Genomic DNA, 26680 nt, shown 5'->3' with positions numbered 1-26680 from the left:
TTAAAAAGTTAATACATTAATAGCATACTCTATTACTCTTCATTTTTTACTATACTTTTGTATCTGTCATAAACATACAGTTAAGGGTTAATTCCTCTTTTACCGGTAAAGGGTTAAGAAGTTCAAATAACCTAGCTGACACCTGACCAGAAGGACCAATAAGGGGATAAGATAGTTTCAAAGAGGGAGGGGGAGAGAGTTTTTGTCTGTTCTATGTGTGCTTTTGCCGGACGGGGAGAAGGAACCATCCAACTACTACAGGGTAGTGAGTAATTAGAGAAGGAATGTATTAAATTACTTTTATTTCTATTTGTGATTTCTTTTTGCAAAATAGAGGGAGAATCAAATTGGGTTTTTGTGTAACTTTAAAGTTTTGCCCAGAGGGAAATCCTCTGTGTGTTGAATCTGTTGTCTGTGAGATTATCTTGCTTTCTTATCTCACAGAGGTATTCCTTTCACCTTTTTTTCTTTAATTAAAAGTCTTCTTTTAAGAACCTGATTGATTTTTCCTTGTTTTAGGATCCAAGGGTTTTGGATAAGTGTTCACCAGGGAATTGGTGAAGGGGTTCTCTCGAGTCTATCCAGGAAAGGGGTGTAAGGACTTGGCGGGGAGGAATTAGTCTCAAGGATACCCAGGGAAGGGTTAGGGACTTGGGAAATTTGGGGGAAGGCAGAGTTCCAAATGGCTCTCCCATAAACGTTTGTTTAAATCATTTGGTGGTGGCAGCTTAGAGGGTCGTTCATGCAGGTCCCCACATCTGTACCCTAAAGTTCAGAGTGGGGAAGAAACCTTGACATGGTGACAGTTGTGGGATTCATTTGGAACCAAAAGCCAGTAAGATTTTTTTTCTCTTCTCCGAGCTGAAGGAGAGACAGATCTTTATCACTCTTTGCCTGAAGGCAGAGGTGTTAATTTTTTTAACAAAGGTTTTTGTTAGAGAAAGGTTTCAAACTGTGAGAGCTAGCAAGCAATTACCATTTTGCAAAAGAAGTCACAAAACCAAGTTTTTTTGTTTCTTTCTTACTCTGAGGGGGGTGGGGGAACCATGACAGAAACAGACACACAAAAGAAACTGGAATTGGCCAGATTTGAGGCTGAAGAAAAAGCAAAAGCACACAATAGACAGATGGCCAGATTTGAGGCTGAAGAAAAAGCCAAACGGGAGGCAGAGGCAGCTACCCATGAAAGAGTTTTGGAAATTGAAAAGGCAAGGGTTTAAGCAGAAAGGGCCAAGGAAGAGGCTGACCACCAGAGGGCTATGGAGATCCAGAGGGAGTCCCAGAAGCATACACTGGAGTTAGCAAGGATTCAGCCGAATACACCAAATAATCCTAACAATCCTCCAACCAAAATCCACGGATGGGAGTGATTATGTCCACAGTATAATGAATCCAGTGATATTGCTGAATATTTCCTCATCTTTGAGAGACTGTGCACACTCCATGCCATTTCTGAAGATCAGAAGATGACCACATTGGTAGCAAAATTGACTGGAAGAGCTCTAGACGTATTCAACAAAATGCCTATTGGGGAGGCTTCTGACTATGGTAAATTTAAGGATTTGGTTTTGAAACAATTTAAAGTTACACCTGACAATTACAGAGTAAAATTTAGAGCCCTTCAGAGGGGGCCTGGACTAAGTAATGTGGCTTATGTACACCAGATAAAGGATCTGTTAGAGAAATGGGTCGACGGCAGGGGTGTAACTACCTTTCAAGGAATGGTGGATTTGATGACTCAGGAACAATTCCTGAATATGACCAAGGATAGTATAAAACAGTGGTTATGGGATAAGAAAACAGACTCAGCCGAAAGTCTAGCTTCTTACACTGATCAATACGAGCAGTCCCAGACCTCCAGAGAGGCAGTGAAAATCAACACAAAACGGGTGGAGGGAGCAGAGAGGAACAACGCTGGTCGCAGTTTGAGCGAAGATCAGAAGGGACACCCTCAAACCACACCCTACCACTGGGAGCAGCCCAAGGCCCCACCTACATCCCAAGGTAAACCCCAAACCCCTTTTCGTCCCACCACACCAGTCTCCAGCAACCCACCTCGCCCCAGTGACCCCTTAGCGGAACGATGTTTTAAATTTAATGAGCTGGGGCATATAAAGGTCCACTGCCCCAAGAACCCAAAGAGATTACAGTTCATTACACCACAATCACACCAAAGGTCCCCAGGCCCAGATGCCTCTCAAATACCCTCGGAGCGAAGGGAAACCTTGAGAGTGGGCGGAAATAAGGTTATTGCGTGGAGGGACACTGGAGCACAAGTTTCAACTATCCACCAATCCCTAGTGGACCCCAAATTTATCAACCCAGAGGCCCCGGTGACAATTCAACCCTTCATGTCAAACTCTTTAAACTTGCCTACAACCAAGTTGCCTGTCCAGTACAAGGGCTGGTCAGGAATGTGGACTTTTCCAATCTATGATAATTATCCCATCCTCATGCTGCTGGGGGAAGACTTAGCCAACCATGTGAAGCTATCCAAGAGGGTGGGAATGGTCACGCGCAGCCAGTCTAAGCAAACTTTCATACCTATCCCTGTTCCTGAGCCTCCCACCAGGGCCCTGTCTATGTCACAGAGACCCAGACAGAGGTGGTGGAACCAGATCCCCTGCCCACGAGTGCTACAGCCGTACTGGATCCAGTCCCAGAACCGGAACTGGCAACGCAACCAGCACCAGAACCATTGCCAGCACTGAGTCCAGCGCTTGCAACCCTGTCTACAACTCCAACGCCAGAGGGCACCAGCGAGCCTGAACTGGCAGAACCAGCAGATAACCCTACCTAAGAGGCTTAGCCAGAGCCTGAAATACCACATAGTGCACCAGCGGAGAGTGGTTCACAGTCAACGGAAACAACCCCACCCCCTGCATTGCTTCCAGAGGGACCAGGCCCAAGTCCACAATCCAAGGAGGAACTGATGTCTCCAGCATCAAGGGAACAGTTCCAAGCCGAGCAGGAAGCAGATGACAGCCTTCAGAAAGCTTGGGCGACGGCACGAAGCACCCCACCACCTCCCAGCTCTTCTAACCAATCCCGGTTTGTTGTAGAACAAGGACTTTTATACAAGGAGACTCTTTCTGGTGGACACCAGGAAGACTGGCATCCTCAAAGACAGTTGGTAGTTCCAACTAAGTACCGGGTAAAGCTCTTGAGCTTAGCCCGTGATCATCCTAGTGGCCATTCTGGGGTGAACAGAACCAAAGACCGGTTGGGGAAGTCCTTCCACTGGCAGGGAATGGGCAAGGACATTTCTAATTATGTCGGGTCTTGTGAGGTGTGCCAATGAGTGGGAAAACCCCAACACCAGGTCAAAGCCCCTCTCCAGCCACTCCCCATAATTGAGTTTCCCTTTCAGTGGGTAGCTGTGGATATTCTGGGTCCTTTCCCAAAAGAGACACCAAGAGGAAAACAATACATACTAACTTTCATGGATTTTGCCACCCGATGGCCGGAAGCAGTACCTTTAAGCAACACCAGGGCTAAAAGTGTGTGCCAGGCAATAGCAGACATTTTTGCCAGGGTAGGTTGGCCCTCCGACATCCTCACAGATTCGGGAACTAATTTCCTGGCAGGGACCATGAAAAACCTGTGGGAAGCTCATGGGGTGAATCACTTGGTTGCCACCCCTTACAACCATCAAACCAATGGCATGGTGGAGAGGTTTAATGGAACTTTGGGGGCCATGATATGTAAATTCATAAATGAGCACTCCAGTGATTGGGACCTAGTGTTGCAGCAGTTGCTTTTTGCCTACAGGGCTGTACCACATCCCAGTTTAGGGTTTTCACCATTTGAACTTGTGTATGGCCGCGAGGTTAAGGGGCCATTACAGTTGGTGAAGCAGCAATGGGAGGGGTTTACGCCTTCTCCAGGAACTAACATTCTAGACTTTGTAAGCAACCTACAAAGCACCCTCCGAAACTCTTTAGCCCTTGCTAAGGAAAACCTAAAGGATGCTCAGGAAGAGCAAAAGGCCTGGTATGATTAACATTCCAGAGAGCGGTCCTTCAAAGTAGGAGACCAAGTCATGGTCTTAAAGGTGCTCCAGGCCCATAAAATGGAAGCATCGTGGGAAGGGCCATTAACGGTCCAAAAGCACCTGGGAGCTGTTAACTATCTCATAGCATCCCCCACCTCCAATATAAAGCCTAAGGTATACCATGTTGATTCTCTAAAGCCCATTCATTCCAGAGAATTAAAGGTTTTCCAGTTTACAGCCCAGGGAACGGATGACGCGGAGTGGCCTGAAGGTGTCTACTACGAAGGGAAAAGTGACGGTGACGTGGAAGAGGTGAACCTCTCCACGACCCTTGGACGTATGCAGAGACAGCAGATCAAGGAGCTGTGCACTAGCTTCGCGCCAATGTTCTCGGCCACCCCAGGACGGACCGAATGGGCATACCACTCCATTGACACAGGTAATGCTCACCCAATTAGAACCCCACCATACCGGGTGTCTCCTCACGCCAAAACTGCTATAGAACGGGAGATCCAGGAAATGCTACAGATGGGTGTAATCCGTCCCTCTAACAGTGCATGGGCATCTCCAGTGGTTCTAGTTCCCAAACCAGATGGGGAACTATGCTTTTGCGTGGACTACCATAAGCTAAATGCTGTAACTCGTCCCGACAACTATCCAATGCCACGCACAGATGAGCTATTGGAGTAACTGGGATGTGCCCAATTCATCTCTACCTTAGACTTAACCAAGGGGAACTGGCAAGTACTGCTAGATGAACCCGCCAAGGAAAGGTCAGCCTTCGTCACCCAGGCAGGGGTGTATGAATTTAATGTGCTCCCTTTCGGGCTGCGAAATGCACCCGCCACCTTCCAAAGACTTGTAGATGGTCTCCTGGCGGGATTGGGAGAATCTGCAGTTGCCTACCTTGATGATGTGGCCATTTTTTCTGATTCATGGGCAGAACACCTGGAGCACCTGGAAAAAGTCTTTGAGCGCATAAGGGAGGCAGGACTAACTGTTAAGGCTAAAACGTGTCAAATAGGCCTAAACAGAGTTACTTACCTTGGACACTAGGTGGGTCAAGGAACTATAAACCCCCTACAGGCCAAAGTGGATGCTATCCAAAAGTGGCCTGTCCCAAAGTCAAAGAAACAGGTCCAATCCGTCTTAGGCTTGGCCGGATATTACAGGCGATTTGTACCACACTACAGCCAAATCGCTGCCCCACTGACAGACTTAACCAAAAAGAAACAGCCCAATGCAGTTCAGTGGACTGATGAGTGTCAGAAGGCCTTTAACCAGCCTAAGGCAACACTCATGTCTGACCCTGTGCTAAGGGCCCCAGACTTTGACAAACCATTTCTAGTAACCACAGATGCATCCGAGCGTGGTGTGGGAGCAGTTTTGATGCAGGAAGGACCGGATCAAGAATTCCATGCTGTTGTGTTTCTCAGCAAAAAAACGGTCTGAGAGGGAAAGCCACTGGTCAATCAGTGAAAGGGAATGCTATGCCATTGTGTACGCGCTGGAAAAGCTACGCCCATACGTTTGGGGATGGCGTTTCCAACTACGAACCGACCATGCTGCGCTGAAATGGCTTCATACCGCCAAGGGAAATAACAAAAAATTTCTTTGGTGGAGTTTAGCTCTCCAAGATTTTGATATTGAAATACAACACATTTCAGGAGCTTCTAACAAAGTGGCTGATGCCCTCTCCCATGAAAGTTTTCCAGAATCAACTGGTTAAAATCGACCTTGAAATGTGAAAAATATTGTTAGTTTTTACATAATCAGTAGTATATGTAAAGGTGCATGTGTCTTCTTAATTCTGTTTTCTCCTAAAGTTCTAGGAAAAAATCACAGCCAGTGCGGTCCAACACTGTCGATGATTTGGGGGCCGTGTCATAAACATACAGTTAAGGGTTAATTCCTCTTTTACCGGTAAAGGGTTAAGAAGTTCACATAACCTAGCTGGCACCTGACCAGAAGGATCAATAAGGGGACAAGACAGTTTCAAAGAGGGAGGCGGAGAGAGTGTTTGTCTGCTCTGTGTGTGCTTTTGCCGGACGGGGAGAAGGAACCTTCCAACTACTACAGGGTAGTGAGTAATTAGAGAAGGAATGTATTAAATTACTTTTATTTCTATTTGTGATTTCTTTTTGCAAAATAGAGGGAAAATCAAATTGGGTTTTAGTGTAACTTTAAAGTTTTGCCCTGAGTGACATCCTCTGTGTGTTGAATCTGTTGTCTGTGAGATTATCTTGCTTTCTTATCTCACAGATGTATTCCTTTCACCTTTTTTTCTTTAATTAAAAGTCTTCTTTTAAGAACCTGATTGATTTTTCCTTGTTTTAGGATCCAAGGGTTTTGGATAAGTGTTCACCAGGGAATTGGTGAAGGGGTTCTCTCGAGTCTACCCAGGAAAAGGGGTGTAAGGACTTGGGGGGGGGGGAGGAATTAGTCTCAAGGATACCCAGGGAAGGGTTAGGGACTTGGGAAATTTGGGGGAAGGCAGAGTTCCAAATGGCTCTCCCATAAATGTTTGTTTAAATCATTTGGTGGTGGCAGCTTAGAGGGTCGTTCATGCAGGTCCCCACACCTGTACCCTAAAGTTCAAAGTGGGGAAGAAACCTTGACAGTATCGTATGAAAAGGTTTCAGTGACGCGGCCCTCAGGCCAATGTACTAGTCCTCATGTGGCCCTCGTGGTGATTTGAGTTTCAGATCCCTGGTCTAGTCTGTCCCTGTTTGGTCTGTAATCTGAATTGAACCACATCTGAAAACACCACATGTAAAGTCTGGTGTGTGGTATTACCACTGTGCCTGCTGCCATATGCCCCAAGAGTTGTAGGCAGTGTCTGGCTGATATTTGTGGGATGTTTTGAACTGTCTCTGTGGGTGTAGCTAGAGAGAGAAATCTGTGTTGAGGTAGGAGAGCTCTCGCCTGTAGAGAGTCGACGTCAATGCCTATAACTCCAGGCGTTACACAGGAGTAAGGGTTGATTTCTGGGCATTGATCTGCAGGCCCAGCTCTGTAAACAAGCACATCACGGCTTCAGTGACTCGGTGAGCTGCTTGGAGAGACCGAACGCTGAGGAGGGAATCGTCCACATAAGGGTAAATCATGATCCCTTGGGAGCGTAAGTGGGTGGCCACCACTGAGAGAACCTTGAAACATACTCTTGGGGGCGATGTTAACCCAAAGGGGAGCACCCTGTACTGGTAGTGGTCTTGTCCCAGACAGAATTTGAGACATCGTCTGAGAGTAGGATTAAGATGTAAAAATATGCATAATGAAGGTCAAGGGCAGAAAAACAGTCTCCCTGTTCCAGAGCTTGAATGATCATTGCTAAAGTAACCATCTTGAATTTCTGAGCTTTGACAAATTTGTTGAGAGCTCTGAGGTCTAATATAGGTCTCCAGCCCCGCCCTTTCTCTTGGGTATTAGGAAATACCAAGAGTAGAACCCTTTTCCTTCCAGATGTTGAGATACCAGTTCTATGGCTTCTAACTGGAGGAGACTGTCTACCTCTTGTCGTACTACACACTTGTAAGAAGGGTCCTTGGAGAAGGATGGGGAAGGGTGTTGTGGGAGGTGGGGAATCAAATGGATGAGTACCCATGGCAAATAAACAAACAAACAATCTCTAGGACCCATCGGTATGATGTTAGGCATTCCCAGGTGCCGCGGAACCTTCAGCTCCCAGTCTCCCCTGGGCAAGGAATCGCTCTCTTCAGTTCCTGGGGAGATGGGTGGGGGGGGCTTGTGAGAGGGGCCCGGCAGGGAGAGATTCAGATAAAGAGCCTCAATTCTCTCTGTCGCTCAAGACAGTCTGCCCCACAAACCCATGTGGGATGGGTGGTGGCACAGAGCCCAATGGGGGCCTTTAGAGCTCCTGTAGGGATGGGGACGCGTGCTCAAAAATCCAGCTTCCCTCAGGACCAGTGCTCCCTCCAGCCCCGGGGGCAGCATCACGGGGTCCTGGCATGGCTGTTATGTTGGGGCAACCAGATTAGAGCAAGGGCCCTAAGGTCTGTCATCTCTTCCCCTACCTTTGCCAAGGGATGTTCCTTTGATCGCTTTCCCCCACACTAAGGCTTGATGAAAGGAGCTGCTGGGCCCTTTCCCCTCTGGGACACACATCCTGGCCACCCCATTCAGATCCCGCCACTGGCAGGTGTCATGTAGTGAATTCCGCTGACAGCTGGCTGGTCAGTGCCTGCTGTCTGGGTCTCTACAGAAGGCCTGGTACACAACAGGGCATGGAACAGCCAAGCTGTTATGGACAGTAGCTGGGCTTCTGGGCAGAGTCCAGCACCAAGGCAGCGGCCCCATAGTCTGCTCCTTTCACCGCTGCGGTTCCCAGGAGAACCCTGTGGTTCTGTGGATGCCAATTTATATTTGCAGATATCTGCATTCGCAGATATAAATTTGTATCTGTGCAGGGCTCCAACACTTTGTACATGGTAGGTTGCAGGGCTGCTACTATCATGTCAGGCTCCTGTACCAAATATGGACTAACTACAGAGCTTCCTTCTCCAAGAGAGACGCAGCAGATGTGTTCATTATAACATCCTTTAGTGCTCTGCCACTTAGGGCTGAGCTTGGCTTAAATAAGGTATGTGACATACAGCACCACTTAGTGGCTGACTGGTATAACACAGTCTAGCCTTCCATTACAGCTCCTGCTCCTGGGACTGAGGAGTAGACTGAAGATCTGCCTGGACACGGGTGTATTTCCTTCCCTGTGGCCATGGTGAACACACTGTGCAGGCAGCCGGCAGTGGGGCATATTCCCGGCCAGTCTCCAGTTTGCTGGCAAGACAGAGGAGCCTGTAGTAGACTTTCCAGTGTGAGGTAGGGATATGAAACTGCAAGGCAACAGGCCCAGGGGTTCGGGATGCAGGAGCAGAGGGTCCAGGGATCCAAACCCCTTGTAACAGTGGGTTAGGATAATCCCCACTTCAGAGATGGGGAAATTGATGCACTCAGAGCAGTGGCGTAGCTAACATGGGACATTTGAGTGGGCCCCGAATTCAGGTATGCTGGCAATGATGGGGGACAGGAGGGATTGGGGGGCCTGCCTCTGCCCACCCCCTTCACTCCAGCCGGCCTTAAAGGGGGCAATGGATGTTCTGGTCAGGGCCCCCCCCCAGAACCTTGTGTATGCACCCAGCTCCGGGAGGAGAAACCTTTCTCCAGCATGCATGACTTCCGGCACCCGTCCCCGTCGCACCGCCCCACGTCGGGCCGGTCTCCCCGAGGCAACAGGCCTATGGGTTTTATGATTGTCGCTGCTGGCCCTCCAGCTGGCCAGCCACCCTCCCCCTGCTCCACGATGCATACACGTGCACATGTGCAGCACGCTCGTCAGGCACTCCACTGCTATGCCGCTGCTGTCCCTCCCCCTCCGGTTGGGCCGTGGGGGTGTGCACCCGATGTGTTGTGTCCTTTAGGTCTGGGCAGGGCTAATGCTGGGGCTGGAGCAGAGCTGAGGATGGGGGGTGGTCCTGGATGCTAAGTGAGTAGGCCACGGCCCACCTTGCCCACCCGTAACTACACCCCTGGGCCAGAGGCAAGTAACCTGGACAAGGTCACAGAGCCAGTCAGTGGCTGGGCTGGAATAGAGTTCTCACAACTTGACACTGCTGTCCCTCCTTCTATGATCCTTACAGTGATTTGCTCTCTAAGGCCATCGTAATGTTACTGCAATGAAATCACCAGCTCAGCCAGGAGTGAGCGAACAGAGGAGGGGAACAGCCACAGTGTGGAAGTGAGCTGGGAGTGAGAGGGTCCAGGACTCCTGGCTCTGGGCCTGAGCAGCACTGGGGCCAGAGGAGCCAGTTGGGAGGACACACAAAGGGGCAGAATGCTAGGTGGGACACCTGAGACTGCACATGGGGCCCAGGGATCTGCAGAGGGTGGAGCCAGGCTGTGGTCCAGGGGCAGCTCCTCAGTCAGCCCCTGTGACACCCAAAGACGACAAAGGAGCTGTGAGAGTCAGGCCACACGGGCACTTCCCAGAGACAAGACTACACCATGCTGCAGTCACAGCCAACAGGATCCCATCCCCCATCCTCCCCCGCCGCCCACCTGGGAACACCCACCCCTTCAGATCCCTCCTGCCCCTCAGCTGGGAAACCCCCCCAATCCCTCCCTCATGCCCCACTGGGCCACCCCACTCCTACTTCCTGGCACCCCAGCCATTCCTAGCCCCCTGGTTCCATCTGACCCCACAATAAGCTGCCCCTCCAGCCCCATGACTCCCCCACTAATCTCACAAATATTATGTAAAATTTCCTCCTTCCCTGAGCTCCAATCCTGTGTCCCAGGAATCCCACACTCTCTGCCCCTTGAAGCCCCACACATCTTCCCCCCAGAGTCCCAGGGGAGGCAGGCCTCTCCTCCTTCCATGTCTTGCTCCCTCCCCAGGTGCCAGACACCGTGTCTCACTCATCAAGATCGTCTCTCCCCAGGGCCCCTTTGGAGCAGTGCAGCCGCAGGGTCACCTGGCCACCGTATGCGTGGTAAAGCAGGTGGTAGGGGGATGGAATGTAGGAAACAGATCTGCTCAGCCTTTTCCTGCCCCCACCAGAAGTAGGGCTGCCAAGAAGAAAGCCTATTAGTCAGGGACCTCCCCACCCCACCCACACCAGCTCAAGGGCTCCATGCAATGGGGGTGGGGCAGGAAAATCTCCCCCTTCCCAAACCAAAGTCTGCTCCTGCACTGGCAGGATTAGGGATTGGGACAGGGTCTACTGGGGAGGGAGATGCTGGGAAACATGGGACAAACACCTCGAGACCAAGATAGGCGAAACACCGCATATTGGGGGTCCTAGATCGTATGGGATAAGCACCCTTATTACGGGGTTCTGGATCCTCCAAGACAAGCTCCCCTTACAGGGGTTGGGATGGTGCAAGGGGAAGGACAGACTCGAATTCAGCTCAGCTGGGTATGTTAATACCTTTTCTTCAACCTGGAGATACACCAGGATGGTGCTGAAAACAGCTTCCTCCAGGGCCAGGTCCTTCTTCTCCTGCAATTGGTGCTTCGGGGTCCCTGCAGCAGGGAGAGAAGGAGAGTGTGACTCCTGTTGTCCCTGGGAGCAGGGACAGGGGGATGGTGGGGACAGAAGTATTAATGCTCCCTCCTGCTGTGTAAGGGATCTCATGGTACAAAGGGCCCCACCCTCCACGCCCAGAGATGCCCTTCCTTTCCCCCTTTCCTGTTAGCTGTAGGGAATCCTGAGAAGGAAAAAAAGCTCTTCTGACAGCCTTTAGGTGGGTGCATCTGAAGAAGTGGTTTTTTACCCATGAAAGCTTATGCCCAAATAAATCTGTTAGCCTTTAAGGTGCCACCAGACTCCTTGTTGTTTTTTTGGATACAGACTAACATGGCTACCCCCTGATACTTGACACCATGTGAGAAATAGTTAGTTGAGATAGACTAGAACTGGGGTTGTTCCTCTTGTTGTCAAAGTCCAGTCCCATTTCCTAACAGACACGAGAAACACACACAAGAGGGGAGAGAAATGACAGTGCAGATGGGAAATGCAACTTCTGTATGGTGTTGACTCTCACTTGCAACCTCACTGCTGGAAACACACAGGTGAGGCACACGGTCTGATCAGCCACCCCGAGCCTGACAAATGAGTACCACTGTTTAGACTGTTTAGAGCATTGCTTTGAGCTGCCTCTTTGGTCACAGGCTCACATCAGTGTTGCAAAATATGCCGTCTTGGCCGGCTAAGTCAGACTCTTATTGAACAGAGAGCAAAAGGAGAGGGATAGGAAAGAGAAGAGGTAAGATAGGGAAGGAAAAAGACACACCGGGGGTGGAGAATGCTGACAAAGCTTCACATCTCATATGGTGTTTGGGATTCAGTCAGAGCCAGTGGAGGTGGTGATGTCATCCGGAACCTCTTCTTTGCCCAGGTCTGGTCAGGACATCTCTTGGGATTAGCACAATTAAATCACAACAGTGTCACAGTGGATCCCAGGATCCCAGAAGATGGTGGGGGTGGCAGCCATCATGCTGAATCTTACTCCTTCCTGTTCTTCTGGTTTTTAGTTAGCCAGCATTCCCTAATTTCCCCCCCCCTCCACCACCACCACCAAAGTCTCTTTTTCTGAGGACCCCAAAAGGGAATGATGGGTGGAATAGCCCATCCCCTCATTATTTTGTCTACCAATTAGGTCTACTTTTCAATATATCAGTTTTGGTCCATTGATTTCCGGTCCCACACTTCTCTTGTTTACCAGGCATGATTTTAATGTAGTCTATGGGTTAAATCAATAGGCTTTCTTCTTTGGACTAATTTAGTCTTTTGCCTCCCTTTCATTCCTTTCATGTCAACATTTATTGTTACAGGTTATTGTGACATTTTATGAACTTTCACAATTTACAATTGAACTTACCATTAGGATAAAGTTGCAGGCTCAGTTATTACAAGATGCCACACCCCACTCCCCACAGATTGGAGATCAATTAGAACCCAGAAGTCCGGATTTTCCCTGGGAATCTATTCCCTGCCTAAGATTTAGAAGGTCCCAGTCATATGAGGTGCTGGGCCCTCTTGGAACCCATTGATTTCAATGGGGGTTGTGACATTCTATACCCTGAGGGAGCTTTCTGTAACCCCCATATTCCTCATTTACATATAATTGTGATATTGCATATAAAACATGCCATGTGTTATATCAGTGGAAAGGTTATGATTTGCTGAAAGTCATTCTTCCATCTAAATATGTGCATATGCATATAAAATTATAAGAATTGTGTTGTATGGTTTTCACTATAATATGCTGTGGGTTTGGGAATCGCCCAGATGCTAACTCTCCAGAGACAATGACAAGGGAGGTAAGCAATGCCCCGGTGGGTGCTGAACAGACATCACCAGCCATTGTCCAGCAGAGGAGTTTCAATTCAATGACTTACTCACAGGAGACACACCGAGGTATTGCTTCACCTTATGATTCAGCAACGCCCACCAGACATGCCTGGACCTGTGTTTTCCAAGCACATGGACTAAGGGTAGAAAACAGAACACAGCGGCCACATGCTTGGCCTTTCTCCTTCCCTCACCCACACTGCAATCAACAAGGACACTCAGAAGACTGAAGACCCCAACAGAGGGGACTGGCCCAGGTTTCCAGGGTGAAACCTGTGTACTATGAACTGCAATATCCAGTGGGGTGTGAAAAAGTACTTAATCTAGATGTTACCCAATCTAATAGGGTTGAGAGTTTAGACTGTGTGCTTATATTTTATTTTATTTTATTTTATTTTGGTAACCACTCTGAATTTTTGCCTATTACTTATAATCACTTAACAGCTATCTTTTGTAGTCAATTAACTTGTTTAACTGTTTAACTTTACTAGAGGGTTTGCCTGAAGTGTTTGGTAAATCTGCTCAGGTTTGCAAAGACTGGTGTATATCCACTTTCCATTGATGTAGTGGTAAACCAATTAATAAACTTGCACTGCTTGTCTTCCTGAGGCACAGTGCTGGGAACTGGGGGGGGAATTGGCTGGTGCCTTTCTCTGTGTGAGTCATGAGTGGCTCTGGGAGCACTCAGGCAATCTAGCTGGGTGTGGGGCTCCACATACTGTCGTGCTGAGTGATAACAGCACCTGGAGGGGTTTGCTGCTTGTCACTAGCAAAGCACTGTGAGAGACAGCCCAGGCTGGAGAGTTAAGAGGCCACAGCGGTCCCACAGTCCCAGGCTTCACCCCGGGGATCCTGTCACAGGGGTTGTGGGTGCTCAGCACCTCACAGGGGCTGGCCCAGCTCAGAGACTCTCAGCCTGAGGAACAGTCACCTACAAAGGAAGGACTGGGAACCTTATTGCTGGGATATTTCCAAACACAGTGGGGATGGCTCTGGAGAACCCTCTGCAGGGAATGTGCTGTCCAGACCCAGTGCAAGGGGCTCAAGAGGGCTGTGTTAGGAAATCAAGTCTTATTTGGGGGAGATTTGCCCTCCATTTTTGCCCCTTCTTGGACAGAAAGGTGAAGCCACTACGGAAACACTAAATTCCACTAACTTGCTCTAAATGATGGACACTGAACAGTGCATGTTCAGAGTCTCTGCCCCCTCCCTCCTCTTCACTCTCCAACAGCAGCATAGGCTAGAGGGGAGCTATATGGGAGGGCGTTACACTGCCCTGCCAGCAGAGTAGGGGGAAGATACTGGGTACTCGACAGTGGCTCTGAAAGCAAATATTATCTTACTGCCAAGGGACGGATATACTCAGGCCCTGAACCTATTGCCTCAGAGGGAGGGAAGCAGGGAGAAGGGGGAAAAAAAAGAAAGAAGAAGAGAGAGGAGGGAGGGAGCAAAGGGAAGAAAGACAGAAGGACAAAACACCACCAGTGCTTCAAAGGGGTAGAATCCTAGGTGGGAAACTTTTCTTCCATCTTAATCTAGTGATTGGTGGGCCCAGAGCTTGGCTGGTGATAGGTGGATCAGATTGAACAGTGAGATGAAACTCTAACCTCCCAAATAGGGAAGCTCAATTTTCTATGAAAAGAAATTAGTAAGAAAGGAGAAAACTCCAAAGCGGCTCCTCCCTGGTGCTCAGGTGTGTGACCCTGACACCTCTCTAAGGCCTCCAAGGAGAAATTGAAAAAGAGACTTCCTGGGGAAAGCCGTAGGGGTCTCAGAGATTGCAAATGCCCTCCCTCCCCTGAATGTCAAGGATGTCAGAAGTTGATGGCAGATGTAAGAGAGCCAGCATGGCTAGGAGATCATCAATTCTTGAAATCGGAGCAGTTTCCATGCCATGCCTAGGATTTGTCCTGACCAAAATAACTCAGGTACAACAGGAGACCTGAGGTGACATCAGAGTAGTTTCCCTCTAACCTGCTAAATGAAATTACCCAGAACATAGACAGTAAAGGCCGGGCAATGAGAGCTTGAAGTCATGGCTTCTTGAGTATGTGCCTAACAATGGGTCATTTGAGTGAGGATTGCTCTGTGCTCTTCCACAGCAAGGCATTAATGGTCTCAGCCAATAGAAAGCCACAGCAACATAGCATTTAAGGCACCCAGGGTTGCAAGGCAGGTGTTGACTGAACCCCTTACTGGCCTGGGTTATCCCAAAGCGTCATCTATGGCTAAATTATTAACCTCTCTGTGCCTCAGCTCCCCACCTGTACACTGGGGACAATGATACTTACGTAACTCACAGGGATGATGTGAGGGTAAATTGATGAATGTCTGGGAGAGGCTGAGATATTAAAAGGACGGGGCCGTAGGAGTACCTAGATAGTTCAGTTGCTAGAAATTGTAGAACTCAGCCAGGATGCTTATTTACTTCTGTATGTGTTTGCTTCCAGTACAGCCCCTTTTTGTTACTCTCAGGGAGTGGACATGATCATACTGTAACCAAAACCCAGTAGGGCTGTTTTACTCTCCTACAAACTCCTGCCATTTGCTTGCTCTTTAATTAGAGACACTGATGCAATTATCTGACTATTTTGGTGGAGGGGTGTTGTAGATCTGGCTATGTTATCTCACAACAGGGATTCATATTTGACTTTCAAAGCTTAGAAGGGACCATTCTGATCATCTAGTCTGACCTCCAGAATAACACAGATTTCACAAAGTAATTCCTACATCAAGCCCACAGTTTTGGTTGAACTAAAGTGTATCTTTTAGAAAGAGAACCAGCACAGCTAGTTGCAATTGTTTCTCCCACAGGATCACAAAACCACCTGAACCCTCTTTCTGTTCCACTTGAAAGTGAGCTGCTTAAATCTGCCTTTAGTAGCATAAGCTCACAGCATGTCATAAAATATAACTGCAAATAAACCCCCATAACCCTCCATAAGAATCCATATGCACTTTTTCCCCAGGGGGAAGGATGGAGAACGACCCACATGTGATGAAAGAAAATCATGTCACTTCCTGCATCTCTATACGATGCTCTGATGCCACAGTGACGGGAATAGTATCAGAATGTGTAGGGCAGAGAAGAGATTAGGGGACTCTTGTCACTGTCTAATTTTGTGTGTGTTTGTGTGTGTGCTCATTAAGGTACCTGTAAATAACCTCTAATTTATCCTCCTGGATTTCAGAGGAAAGTCTGGAGTCTGGATTGGGGGTTAGGGCCCTCTCTGGAGTTAGGAATATTTTGTTGCTGGGTTTCTCACTGTTACCACACCCCTGATGAACATTCACTCTCAGTGCAGTGCCCATCCTAGAGCCGGCAATACCTGAGAAGTGACATTTTAACATTATTACTTTTGGGTGATTCAGTTGTGACGTTGCACTCCATAATGTTTTATGGAAATACGCTTAAGAGTTTTCATGTAATGTAACTGGAATGTGCTTTAGACAAAAGGTCTCTTGTAAGGTATCATTACAAAGCTTATGGCCTACTGAATATATTCATCCTATTTGTGTGCATGTATCATATTTGTATCTGAAGCTAAAAATACGAAGTATAACTCTGAGGTCTTATTGTATCTGTGCAAAGTGTGGGCCATTAATGATGGTCTGGAATCTTGATCGCTCCCATTGATTAGGACAATTGGTTGTAAATGGTTCATTTACCTGCAAGCCTTCCTGTGTTCCTGTGAGCCAGCCCAGGAAGAATAGAGGCTGGGTCTCACAGGACATGTGAACATGTCACCTGATACTGAAATCCATCTTAAACCTCGTGCTTTTCCATATAGAAGGAGGGATGAGACCCAGAGAGACAAAATATTACTGCCTTGTTCCAAAGCTATAAAAGGGGGTGGGACAAAACAAAGGATGCTACCAGTCATGAGAACACCCCTGCTTTCCACTTAAGATATCTGCTGGAACTAACAAGGACTGTACCAGGGGAAAGGATTGGGCCCAGACTAGGAAGGAGTCTAGTCTGTGAAAGAAGCTTATTAGAACAACTCTGAGGGTGAGATTTTACCTGTAATCAGTTTCTTAATGTATTAGACTTCGACTTGTGTGTTTTTGCTTTATTTTGCTTGGTAACTTACTTTGTTCTGTCTGTTATTACTTGAAACCTCTTAAATCCTACATTTTATTCTTAATAAAATCACTTTTGTTTATTATTGAACCCAGAGTAAGTGATTAATACCTGGGGGACAGCTGTGCATATCTCAGTGATATAGAGGGCGAACAATTTATGAGTTTACCCTGTATAAGCTTCGTAAAGAATAAAATGGATTTATATGGGGTTTAGATCCCATTGGGAGCTGGGTGTCTGGGTGCTGGAGATAGCAGACCTAATGAGAAGTTTTTGGTTAAAGTCTGCAGCTTTGGGGGCGTGGACCAGACCTGGGTCTGTGTTGTAGCATACTAGTGTGTCTGGCTTAACAAGGCAGGGTTCTGGAGTCCCAAGCTGGCAGGGAAAATGGGCTCAGAGGTAATCTCAGCACATCATGTGCCAGTCCCAAGGGGGTCTCTGTGACCAAACCCGTCACATCAGTCTCCATCTCTCTCCCTGCTGATCCACATACAGCCACCCAACACACCTCACGAGAGAAACATCAGGCCTGAAACAGATCTTCAAAAAGGGTTTAATAAGAAAAAGCAAAAATTCACAATGAAGAAATGTTAGGAACAAAAAAGCAGGGAAGTTCCAGATTGTCTGATCAATGGGAAATTAGAGGGGAAATCACAGCGCCTGTCTCAGTCACACTTATTTCTTGCATTTAACCAAAACTGAAATAAAAACGCTAATTGAAGTAGTTCCCAGGCAGGGATTGTCTCCAATACCCCCATTGCCCAATGAGCATTTGGGACAGGAAAAGTTTAACCATACAGCATTTACATCCACACAGGATATTTGATCTGAACCCAGCCATTCTTATATTGATGACCCAGAGACGCCATCACCAACATCATCATAACCCGGGTCACAAGGAGGTGGGGAGAGGACGTCACTCTCAGCCCCAGAGGCCCCTTCACTTCTTAGCGAGTGCAGACTCCAGCCTGGAAATAGAAAGGAGGTCACATTATAGTCAATGTATCCATTCTCCACCCACGTGTTCTCACATAATGGATGGGCAACGTACAGTATGGGCTGTGAATCAGCCCCTGCCCCCAGTTCCTCTGAGTGGGTCTCTGACAAGTTTAATTCCTTATCTATCTCTGTTCTTCAAAGAAAACATGTGGGAGCAGATTCTCTCTGTGCTGAGACCTCCCTGGTGCAGGAGAAGTGTGGGGATGGCAGTGAGCTGGTGATGACTCCCTGATAGGCCACTGGGAGCTGCTGTAATTCCTGACAGCTGATATAGTCCCTAAGGGATCACACGTCAGCAGAGACCTCGTGGCTGGAGCTGGGTGGGGACCCTAGCCCATGGAACATGCCTGGGCATCACAGATCTCACCTGCCCACACAATGCTCATTTGCACATTATTCCCACCAAGACCAAAGAAATGCACATTTCATCCCAACCCAGTTTCCCCTGAGGTGCAAAGTCGGAGCTCAGCCATTGGCCCCAACTCTGATCCTATGCTAACAGAGACATTTACATATTGAAGTGAGTGATTTCAAACCTGATGCCAGGCCACTAACTAACCACACTCGAGGGACCTGCTCTTCCCATTACCACCCAGGGCACTTGTTTGGGGAAAGGCACTTTGGCCCCGATCCTGCCAATGGACTCTTGTAACTTTGATGATTTGGACAATTCCACTGAAGTCAGCAAGACTATTCATGTGAGTAAAGTGACAGATGGGATCTAGTATTTGTAGTATCACAGATCTTAATAGGAAATCTTCTCTATTTCTTGATTTAAGTCCATTTAACTTTGTTTAGTAGAGGTTAGGGTGGGGATACAGCTGGAGTTTACCAATGTATTTCAGTGCAGTGACAGTGACCTCTAGTGGCCAGTAAAGGCTCTTCCAGGTGAATTGTCCACACATCACTCACCTGTCTGTGAATCCCAGTTCCTGACACTTCCTCCATGGGCCCCAGTGACTTCCTGGGCTCTCGGTCCAGAACCAGGGTCATCTTCAGGGTCAGAAATTTCTCTGGCATCATCATAACCGTCCCCTGGGTCATCTCCAGGCAGGGCCGGGACCTCTGAAATAAAGATGTGAATTAATGGTAATGAGAAGAGGCTTTCCACTGAATAGAGAAATAAGCTAAATGCCAGGAGTGGCAAACGAGGGAGTTATGTGTATTATTTCTTATGAATGCCACATACACCCCAGTTTAGCTGTTTGATATTATCCTGCCAGACTGCACAGAGAAAATCAAAGGAGGCTGTTGGTGGGGAAGCAAACAGGAAGCATAAAACTAACAAAGACATGGCTCCTTAAGGGCACAATGAGGGGAGCTGTTAATTGTGGAATGCGTCTCCCTGGCTCCAGCCAGGCTAGTCTGGGTTAATTCTTCCCAGCCTTGAGCTCAGGATCAAAGGGCAGACTAGGGAATGAAGGGAGTGGAGCAGCAGTAGCCAAGGGGTAATGTGGCTTCCAGGAGGCAGATTCATCACTGCTCACCTCGACCGTCTGGAGTCTGGGGGACGTTGTTCAAGGCAGGCTCCTCCACGTTGTCATAATCCAACCGAGACCCCCCCGGGGAAGCTCCCTCTGGAACAGCAAACACCACACTCAGCTTCCCCTGAACACACCCATTTCCCCAGCAAGTTTTAGTTCCCCATTAAAGGCCTGTTGTCTTGGAGTTTGGGCTGTTCTGTTCATCATAGAGTCTGTACGGGAAGTCACAGGGTGACCCAGGGGAAAAGGGAGAGTCATGGACATTCTGTGAAACAATAATTGTGCCAACTTTATTGCCTCAAAAATAACTAGGGCCCAGCCCTGCCCCACAGCATCTAATGGCAACTTTGTCATGCCCTTCAATGAGATCAGGATCTATGCTGGTATTGAGCTAACCCTGGACCCATTGGGAGACAGTAGCTGCCACACCAGAGCTGACCATTGTGAATTCAACTGAACTCTATAAAGACATAGTTTAAAGTCCTTACTTTATATGGGCTGGATCGTGAATTGGGCTATATGCCAAGGAGGCAGGGGCTAAGATCATGGGGCATAGATCAGGGGTTGTATAGTGACACGTGTCAGCTGTGGAAGTCAGATTCTTTTATACCGTGTGAATATTTCTCTGCCCAGTTCCCTGCAGCTCCTCCCCTGAGGGAGAGCACCGTCAACCACACACAGAAAGGGTGAGGATTTGTTCATGTTTCCAACAAGAGTTGGACAGAAATCTTTTATGTGTCTCTTTACCCACCCCCATCCTTGTTACCTTGTTCTGATCCAGGATCGTTTTCCCCCTCGCTGTCCCCCGTGTAATACTGCAGCTTCGTCACTGAGTCATCTGAATAGGAGACTGGAGAAATGATAAATGGGATGTTATCACAGTGAGAGCAGCGAAATTGGCTGATGGGCAATGCATCCAGGTCCTGGAGCAAGCTTTATGGTCTCAGTATATTGCTCCTTCAAGAGAAGATGCTGAATTCACAGTGACTGAGTGGTGAGAGGCTGACACAGATTTTCCAAGATAAATGTCCATTTTTTTGTGGTAAATGTGGCTTTGGGGTGGATGAATCAGACTGGGAAGATGCTGGGAACAGCCATATTGACCTCATGAGGTGAGGCAGGGACTGAGTGAGCCTTTTACCATGGGACCCCCTCCTGTGGGTTTCATTTGAATCCTTCTCATGAACTGGGGAGCGTGTTTTGAGTCACACTCAGGGTGTAAGAATCTGTTTAGAGAGGAATGTTTATCTTCTCCTCCTGAATGTTGCTACTTCATGGCCTGATCCAGCAGAAAATTATGGCTGAGGCTGCTGGTCGAGACCTCCTCAGCCACGGACATGACTCCCATTTTGTTATGCAAGATACTCCCCCTCCCCTGCCTTGTTGCCAGATTAGGCCATGCCCCACCCAGTATCAGAGTGTGTGACCAACCCACACCATTAGTAGAGAGGAGAATGTGCATCTCAGAAGTAGCCTGAGGGAGACGTATTGACCACGCTCATAGTGCCCCACAATGTGCTAAACTGAGAGCAGCATCTTCCCAACTGATTGACATTGAGTCAAAAGGACGTGAACAGTCACTTTCCTGACCCATAACTAATTACCCCCTAAAGCTGCAGGATGTACAGATGAGCCCGACTGTCCTCAGAATGGGGCTAGCAGAGCCTGCTAGGGAGGAAACTCATTCATCTCAGTCCAGTAACTGACTGATCTCTTCACAGACCCAGCATCTGCAGCCATCCAGGACTCACAGGCTTGAAGGCTGCAGAGATTTAGCTCTAGGTCAGAGCTTTAGAATGCAGAGTGCATTAGAAATTTTCTCCCTGTTAGGAATGACACACACAGACCTGAGCGATCAAACATTTCCTGCTTCTTTCTCATCAGGTTATAATCGATCTCCTCGTACACGGCCTCAGAGAAAGGGTCCAAGGATCTTCTGGAGCCTAAAAACAAAGGGCAGGGTTTGCACAGGATCAGAGAAGCTAGGGATGGGAAACCCTATGAGATCATCCAGCCCCTCCCCCAGGCCAGTGCAGGACTGGTCCCTACAGCACATTCCCACTGCTCTGTCCAGTTTAGACTTCAGCGTCCCAGGTGACGGGGACCACATCCCTCTCCTGTTTGTTCTATTGGCTATTTCACTGTCATTAAGTTTATCTTGATATTCAGCCTTAATGGTCCCTACATAAATTTATCCTATTACTCCTAGTACCACCCAAAATCATTCCTCTCCTATCCTGGTGCTCACACCTATGTGCAAAATAGTACTTGTATATGTACTGCCTAGAGACTGTGTGGGGAATAATTAGCTAATATTTGTGCAGTGCTTTAAAAATGGAAAGTACTATCTACATATCTTTTTAGGTGACAAATCTGAGGCACTGTCCCAGATTGAGGTGTCTTTAGAGGAAGTTTTGGAACAAATTGATGAACTAAAGAGTAATAAGTCATCAGGACCAGATAATATTCACCCAAGAGGCTGAAGGAACTCAAATATGAAATTGCAGAACTACTAAGTGTGGTTTGTAACCTATCATTTAAATCCGTTTCTGTACCAGATGGCTGGAGGATAGCTCACGTGATGCCAATATTTAAAAAAGGCTCAAGAAGCGATCCCAGCAATTACAGGCCAGAATCCGAATTTACAGAACCAGGCAAATTAGTTTAAACTACAGTAAAAACAGAATTATCAGATATATAGATGAACACGATTTGTTGGGGAAGAGTAAACATGGTTTTTGTAAAAAAAATCATGCCTTGACAATCTACTAGTCTTCTCTGAGGGGGGCAGCAAGGGGATCCAGTGGATATAGTGTACTTAGATTTTCAGAAAACCTTTGACAAGGTCCCTCACCAAAGGCTCTTAAGAAAAGTGAGCTGTCATGGGATAAGGGGGAAGATCCTCTCATGGATCAGTAACTGGTTAAAAGGTAGGAAACAAAGGGAAGAAATAAATTGTCAGTTTTCAGAATGGAGAGAGGTAAATAGTGGTGACTCCCAGGGATCTGTACTGGGACCAGTGCTGATCAACATATTAATAAATGCTCTGGAACAAGGGGTAAACAGTGAGGTGGCAAAATTTGCAAATGATACAAAACTACTCGAGATAGTTAAGTCCAAAGCAGATTGCGAAAAATACAATGGGGTCTCACAAAACTGGGTGACTGGGCAACACAATGGTAGATGAAAGTCAGTGTTGATAAACGCAAAGTAATGCACATTGGAAAACATAATCCCAACTATACATATAAAATGATGGGGTCTAAGTTAGCTGTTACCACTGAAGAAAGAGATCTTAGAGTCATTGTGGATAGTTCTCTGAAAACATCCACTCAATGTGCAGTGGCAGTCAGAAAAGCTAACAGAATATTGATAATCATTAGGAAAGGGATAGATAATAAGACAGAAAATATCATATTGCCTCTATATAAATCCATGGTACGCCTACATCTTGAATACTGCGTGCAGATGGAATTGGAAAAAGTTCAGAAAAGGGCAACAAAAATGATTAGGGGTATGGAAAAGCTGCCATATGAGTATAAAATCATGACTGGTGTGGAGAAAGTAAATAAGGAAGTGTTATTTACTCCTTCTCATAACACAAGAACTAGGAGTCACCAAATGAAATTAATAGGCAGCAGGTTTGAAACAAACAAAAGGAAGTATTTCTTCTCACAACACATAGTCAACGCCTGTGGAACTCATAGCCAGAGGATGTTGTGGAGGCCAAGAGTATAACAGGGCTCAAAAAAGAACTAGATAAATTCATGGAGGATAGGTCCATCAATGGCTATTAGCCAGGATGGGCAGGAATGGTGTCCTTAGCCTCTGTTTGCCAGAAGCTGGGAATGAGCGACAGGGGATGGATCACTTGACGATTACCTGTTCTGTTCATTCCCTCTGAAGCACCTGGCATTGGCCGCTGTTGGAAGACAGAATACTGGGCTAGATGGACATTTGGTCTGACCCAGCATGGCCATTCTTATGTTCTTGTATAAGGGTACATCAACACGGCAATCTGGAGGTGTGATTGCAGGATGCATAAACACATCTGAGCTGACTTAGATCTAGCTAGCCATGTGTCAGCAGACACAGCAGCACAGGCTAACCTTCCATGTACAACCTCGCCGAGGAGCCTGGGTGCATACTCCAGTGGCTAGCCCATATCACAGCCATGCTGACGCAACTACATTGCTGTTGTTATGCCAGCTAGTTTTACCTAGCTAGGTAAAAGCTACCTCGGGTATGTCTACATATGCTGCAATCACACCTATCACTGCAGTGTAGATATTCCCTAAATGCCTAATAGAACTGTCTGATCTCTTTCACCATTATCACCCAAGCTCTTTTGCAGCATTTCTCCTTCCTCGTACCCTCCCTCCTGCTGTATCTCTCTATTCGGGATCTTTCCCTCACATGGATTTTCTTGCACTTTTCTAAATGGAATCTCAACATGTTCTTTTTCTAACAATATTTGCAGTCACTTTGTATTATTTCCTCTAGTGAGGCGAAGTGGCCTCCCGCCCCACCTGAGAGTGAGGGACCACTACACTGCCTCTGGTGGGCGGAGCCAAACTTGCTCTGCCCCCCACCGGAATTACCAGGGCAGGACAGGAAACATAATGTGAGGGCCTTGCATCTCATTTGAGTGGGAGCCAGGGAACATAGGAACTGCTGCCAGTTTCCTGTAAGGTGACCAGATTAGTAGCATCAGTTACACTGTGAAGCTCTGCACAGTGGAAATAGCTATAACTACTGTGTTCGAAGTCTTGGTTGGTTGGTTATTTTTTGTTTTTCTTGTATAAGAAAACTCAGAAACTGAGTAATGCAGAAAACACTGCAGAAGGGCCCTCCAAACTGATTTTTTATACCTGAAGCTTTTTAATGTTAGAACATAAGAATATAAGAACGGCCGTATTGGGGCAGACCAAAGATCCATCCAGCCCAGTATCCTGTCTGCTGACAGTGGCCAATGCCAGGTGTCCCAAAGGGAGTGAACCTAACAGGTAATGATCAAGCGATCTCTCTCCTGCCATCCATCTCCACCCTCTGACAAACAGAGGCTAGGGACACCATTCCTTACCCATCCTGGCTAATAGCCAGTAATGGACTTAATCTCCATGAATTTATCTAGTTCTCTTTTAAACCCTGTTATAGTTCTAGCCTTCACAACCTCCTCAGGTAAGGAGTTCCACAGGTTGACTGTGCGTTGTGTGAAGAACTTCCTTTTATTTGTTTTAAACCTGCTGCCCATTAATTTCATTTGGTGGCTCCTAGTTCTTATATTATGGGAACAAGTAAATAACTTTTCCTTATTCACTTTCTCCACACCACTCATGATTTTATATACCTCTATCATATCCCCCCTTAGTCTCCTCTTTTCCAAGCTGAAAAGTCCTAGACTCTTTAATCTCTCCTCATATGGGACACGTTCCAAACCCCTCATCATTTTAGTTACCCTTCTCTGAACCTTTTCTAATGCCAGTATATCTTTTTTGAGATGAGGAGACCACATCTGTACACAGTATTCAAGATGTGGGTGTACCATGGATTTATATAAGGTCAATAAGATATTCTCTGTCTTATTCTCTATCCCCTTTTAATGATTCCTAACATCCTGTTTGCTTTTTTGACTGCCGCTGCACACTGCGTGGACGTCTTCAGAGAACTATCCATGGTGACTCCAAGATCTCTTTCCTGATTAGCTGTAACTAAATTATCCCCCATCATATTGTATGTATAGTTGGGGTTATTTTTTCCAATGTGCATTACTTTACATTTATCCACATTAAATTTCATTTGCCATTTTCTTGCCTAATCACTTAGTTTTGTGAGATCTTTTTGAAGTTCTTCACAGTCTGCTTTGGTCTTAACAATCTTGAGCAGCTTAGTATCATCTGCAAACTTTGCCACCTCACTGTTTACCCCTTTCTTCAGATCATTTATGAAAAAATTGAATAGGATTAGTCCTGGAACTGACCTTGGTGAACACCACTAGTTACCCCTCTCCATTCTGAAAATTTACCATTTATTCCTACCCTCTGTTCCCTGTCTCCAGTCTGCTGCAGAACTCTGGAGCTGGACCTGCACTGGGCAGGATCCTGTCCCCAAAGGAGACCATCCCTGGAGAGAAATTGCCGGGACTGCCATCGGCCAATACCCCGACGAGACCAAGAACCCGGGCACTGTGGAACCCCTCACTCAGACGCTGGTAGGAAGTAGCCGAAGGAAACTGGACTTTGGTCCCGTTTCACTGTCAAAACCCGAGTCAACATATTTTAGTTGGATCCCTACTGACCCAATGGAACAGTCCACCACTTTTAGGGCCCTGGGCTACGACGCAGTGAAGTAGGGTGCGCCAAGGTCCCCCCATCCCCTGCTGCCAACCCCATTCCTGGGGTGGCAGCCTCCCCACCTTCGGCCAAGAGGTCTGCTCTCTGCCAGAGCCAGGACATCAAACCTGCCTGTTTGGTGCTCTGCTCTGCCTGAGGGCCTGAATCCCTAGACTGTTTGGTGCTCCCTGCTTTGCCCCCACCCAAAGAGCCAGAGCCCCAGACTGTGTGTTTGCTAGCTGCCTTAGCGAAGAAGCTTCGGCAACACCTCCTCCCCACTCTTCCCTGCCCAGAGGGCCATAGCTTCCCTAATAAACCATTAACTGCTGGCTGTCCCAGCCAGGATGGTGTAGACTAAAGACTGCTTATACTCTGCCCCACCTAGAGGGCCAGAGCCCTAGACTCTTGATTGACGGCAGCCCTGACAGGAGGCTGTGAGCTCTAGACTGTTTACAGATCGGCCCAGCCAGTGGGACCTGAGCCTGTGTGCTGCTGCCTGACACAGTGAGACGGAGTGGGCTCCCTCCCCACTTGAGAGCAAGGGACCACTGCTTTTCCCCTTTGTATTATTTCTCTGTTATCCCCACTAGTCTCAACTCCTCCCAATTTACTTTCATCTGGACTGGCTACAGAGCTTCCCTGCAAGAGAGGTACACACCACATGTGTTCACCATAAGATACCTTAATACTCTGCCAGGTATGGCTGAAGTTAGCTTAAACAAGGTACGTTACACAAGGTGGCACCTAGTGGGTGAACAGTATAATACAGTTTAGCCTTCCATTACATCTCCCCTTTTGAGTTCTACATTCCTACCATTTACAAAATTTAAATTATCATGGTATCTTTGTAGTTTTGCACAGATCAGTCTATTAAGTGTCTCTTGTTAGCATATAGGCCTGTCTCTTAGCCTAGG

At 47.4% G+C, this 26680-nt stretch overlaps 2 protein-coding genes across 2 annotated transcripts in view; one reads left to right on the top strand and one right to left on the bottom strand.

The window, feature by feature from the left end:
- Positions 1 to 26680, top strand: part of LOC135873059 (alpha-2-macroglobulin-like) — a 1316454-nt gene that overhangs the window by 402476 nt on the left and 887298 nt on the right. The gene's annotated exons all lie outside the window — the stretch shown is intronic.
- The window catches only part of LOC135873060 (scavenger receptor cysteine-rich type 1 protein M130-like), a 97353-nt gene continuing 88467 nt past the window's right edge, over positions 17795 to 26680 (bottom strand). Inside the window, exons 12-16 of the mRNA XM_065397535.1 lie at positions 21282 to 21377; positions 20201 to 20284; positions 19438 to 19527; positions 18863 to 19015; positions 17795 to 17919 (exon numbers count right to left, since the gene is read on the bottom strand). Coding sequence (XP_065253607.1) covers positions 17795 to 17919; positions 18863 to 19015; positions 19438 to 19527; positions 20201 to 20284; positions 21282 to 21377 — 548 coding nt within the window. The remainder of the gene's footprint in view (positions 17920 to 18862; positions 19016 to 19437; positions 19528 to 20200; positions 20285 to 21281; positions 21378 to 26680) is intronic.

The sequence above is a fragment of the Emys orbicularis genome, chromosome 1 (assembly GCF_028017835.1).
Source record: "Emys orbicularis isolate rEmyOrb1 chromosome 1, rEmyOrb1.hap1, whole genome shotgun sequence".
Lineage (NCBI taxonomy): Eukaryota > Metazoa > Chordata > Testudines > Emydidae > Emys > Emys orbicularis.
Note: the sequence above shows the minus strand (reverse complement) of the source record. Positions and strands in the feature narration are given on the sequence as shown.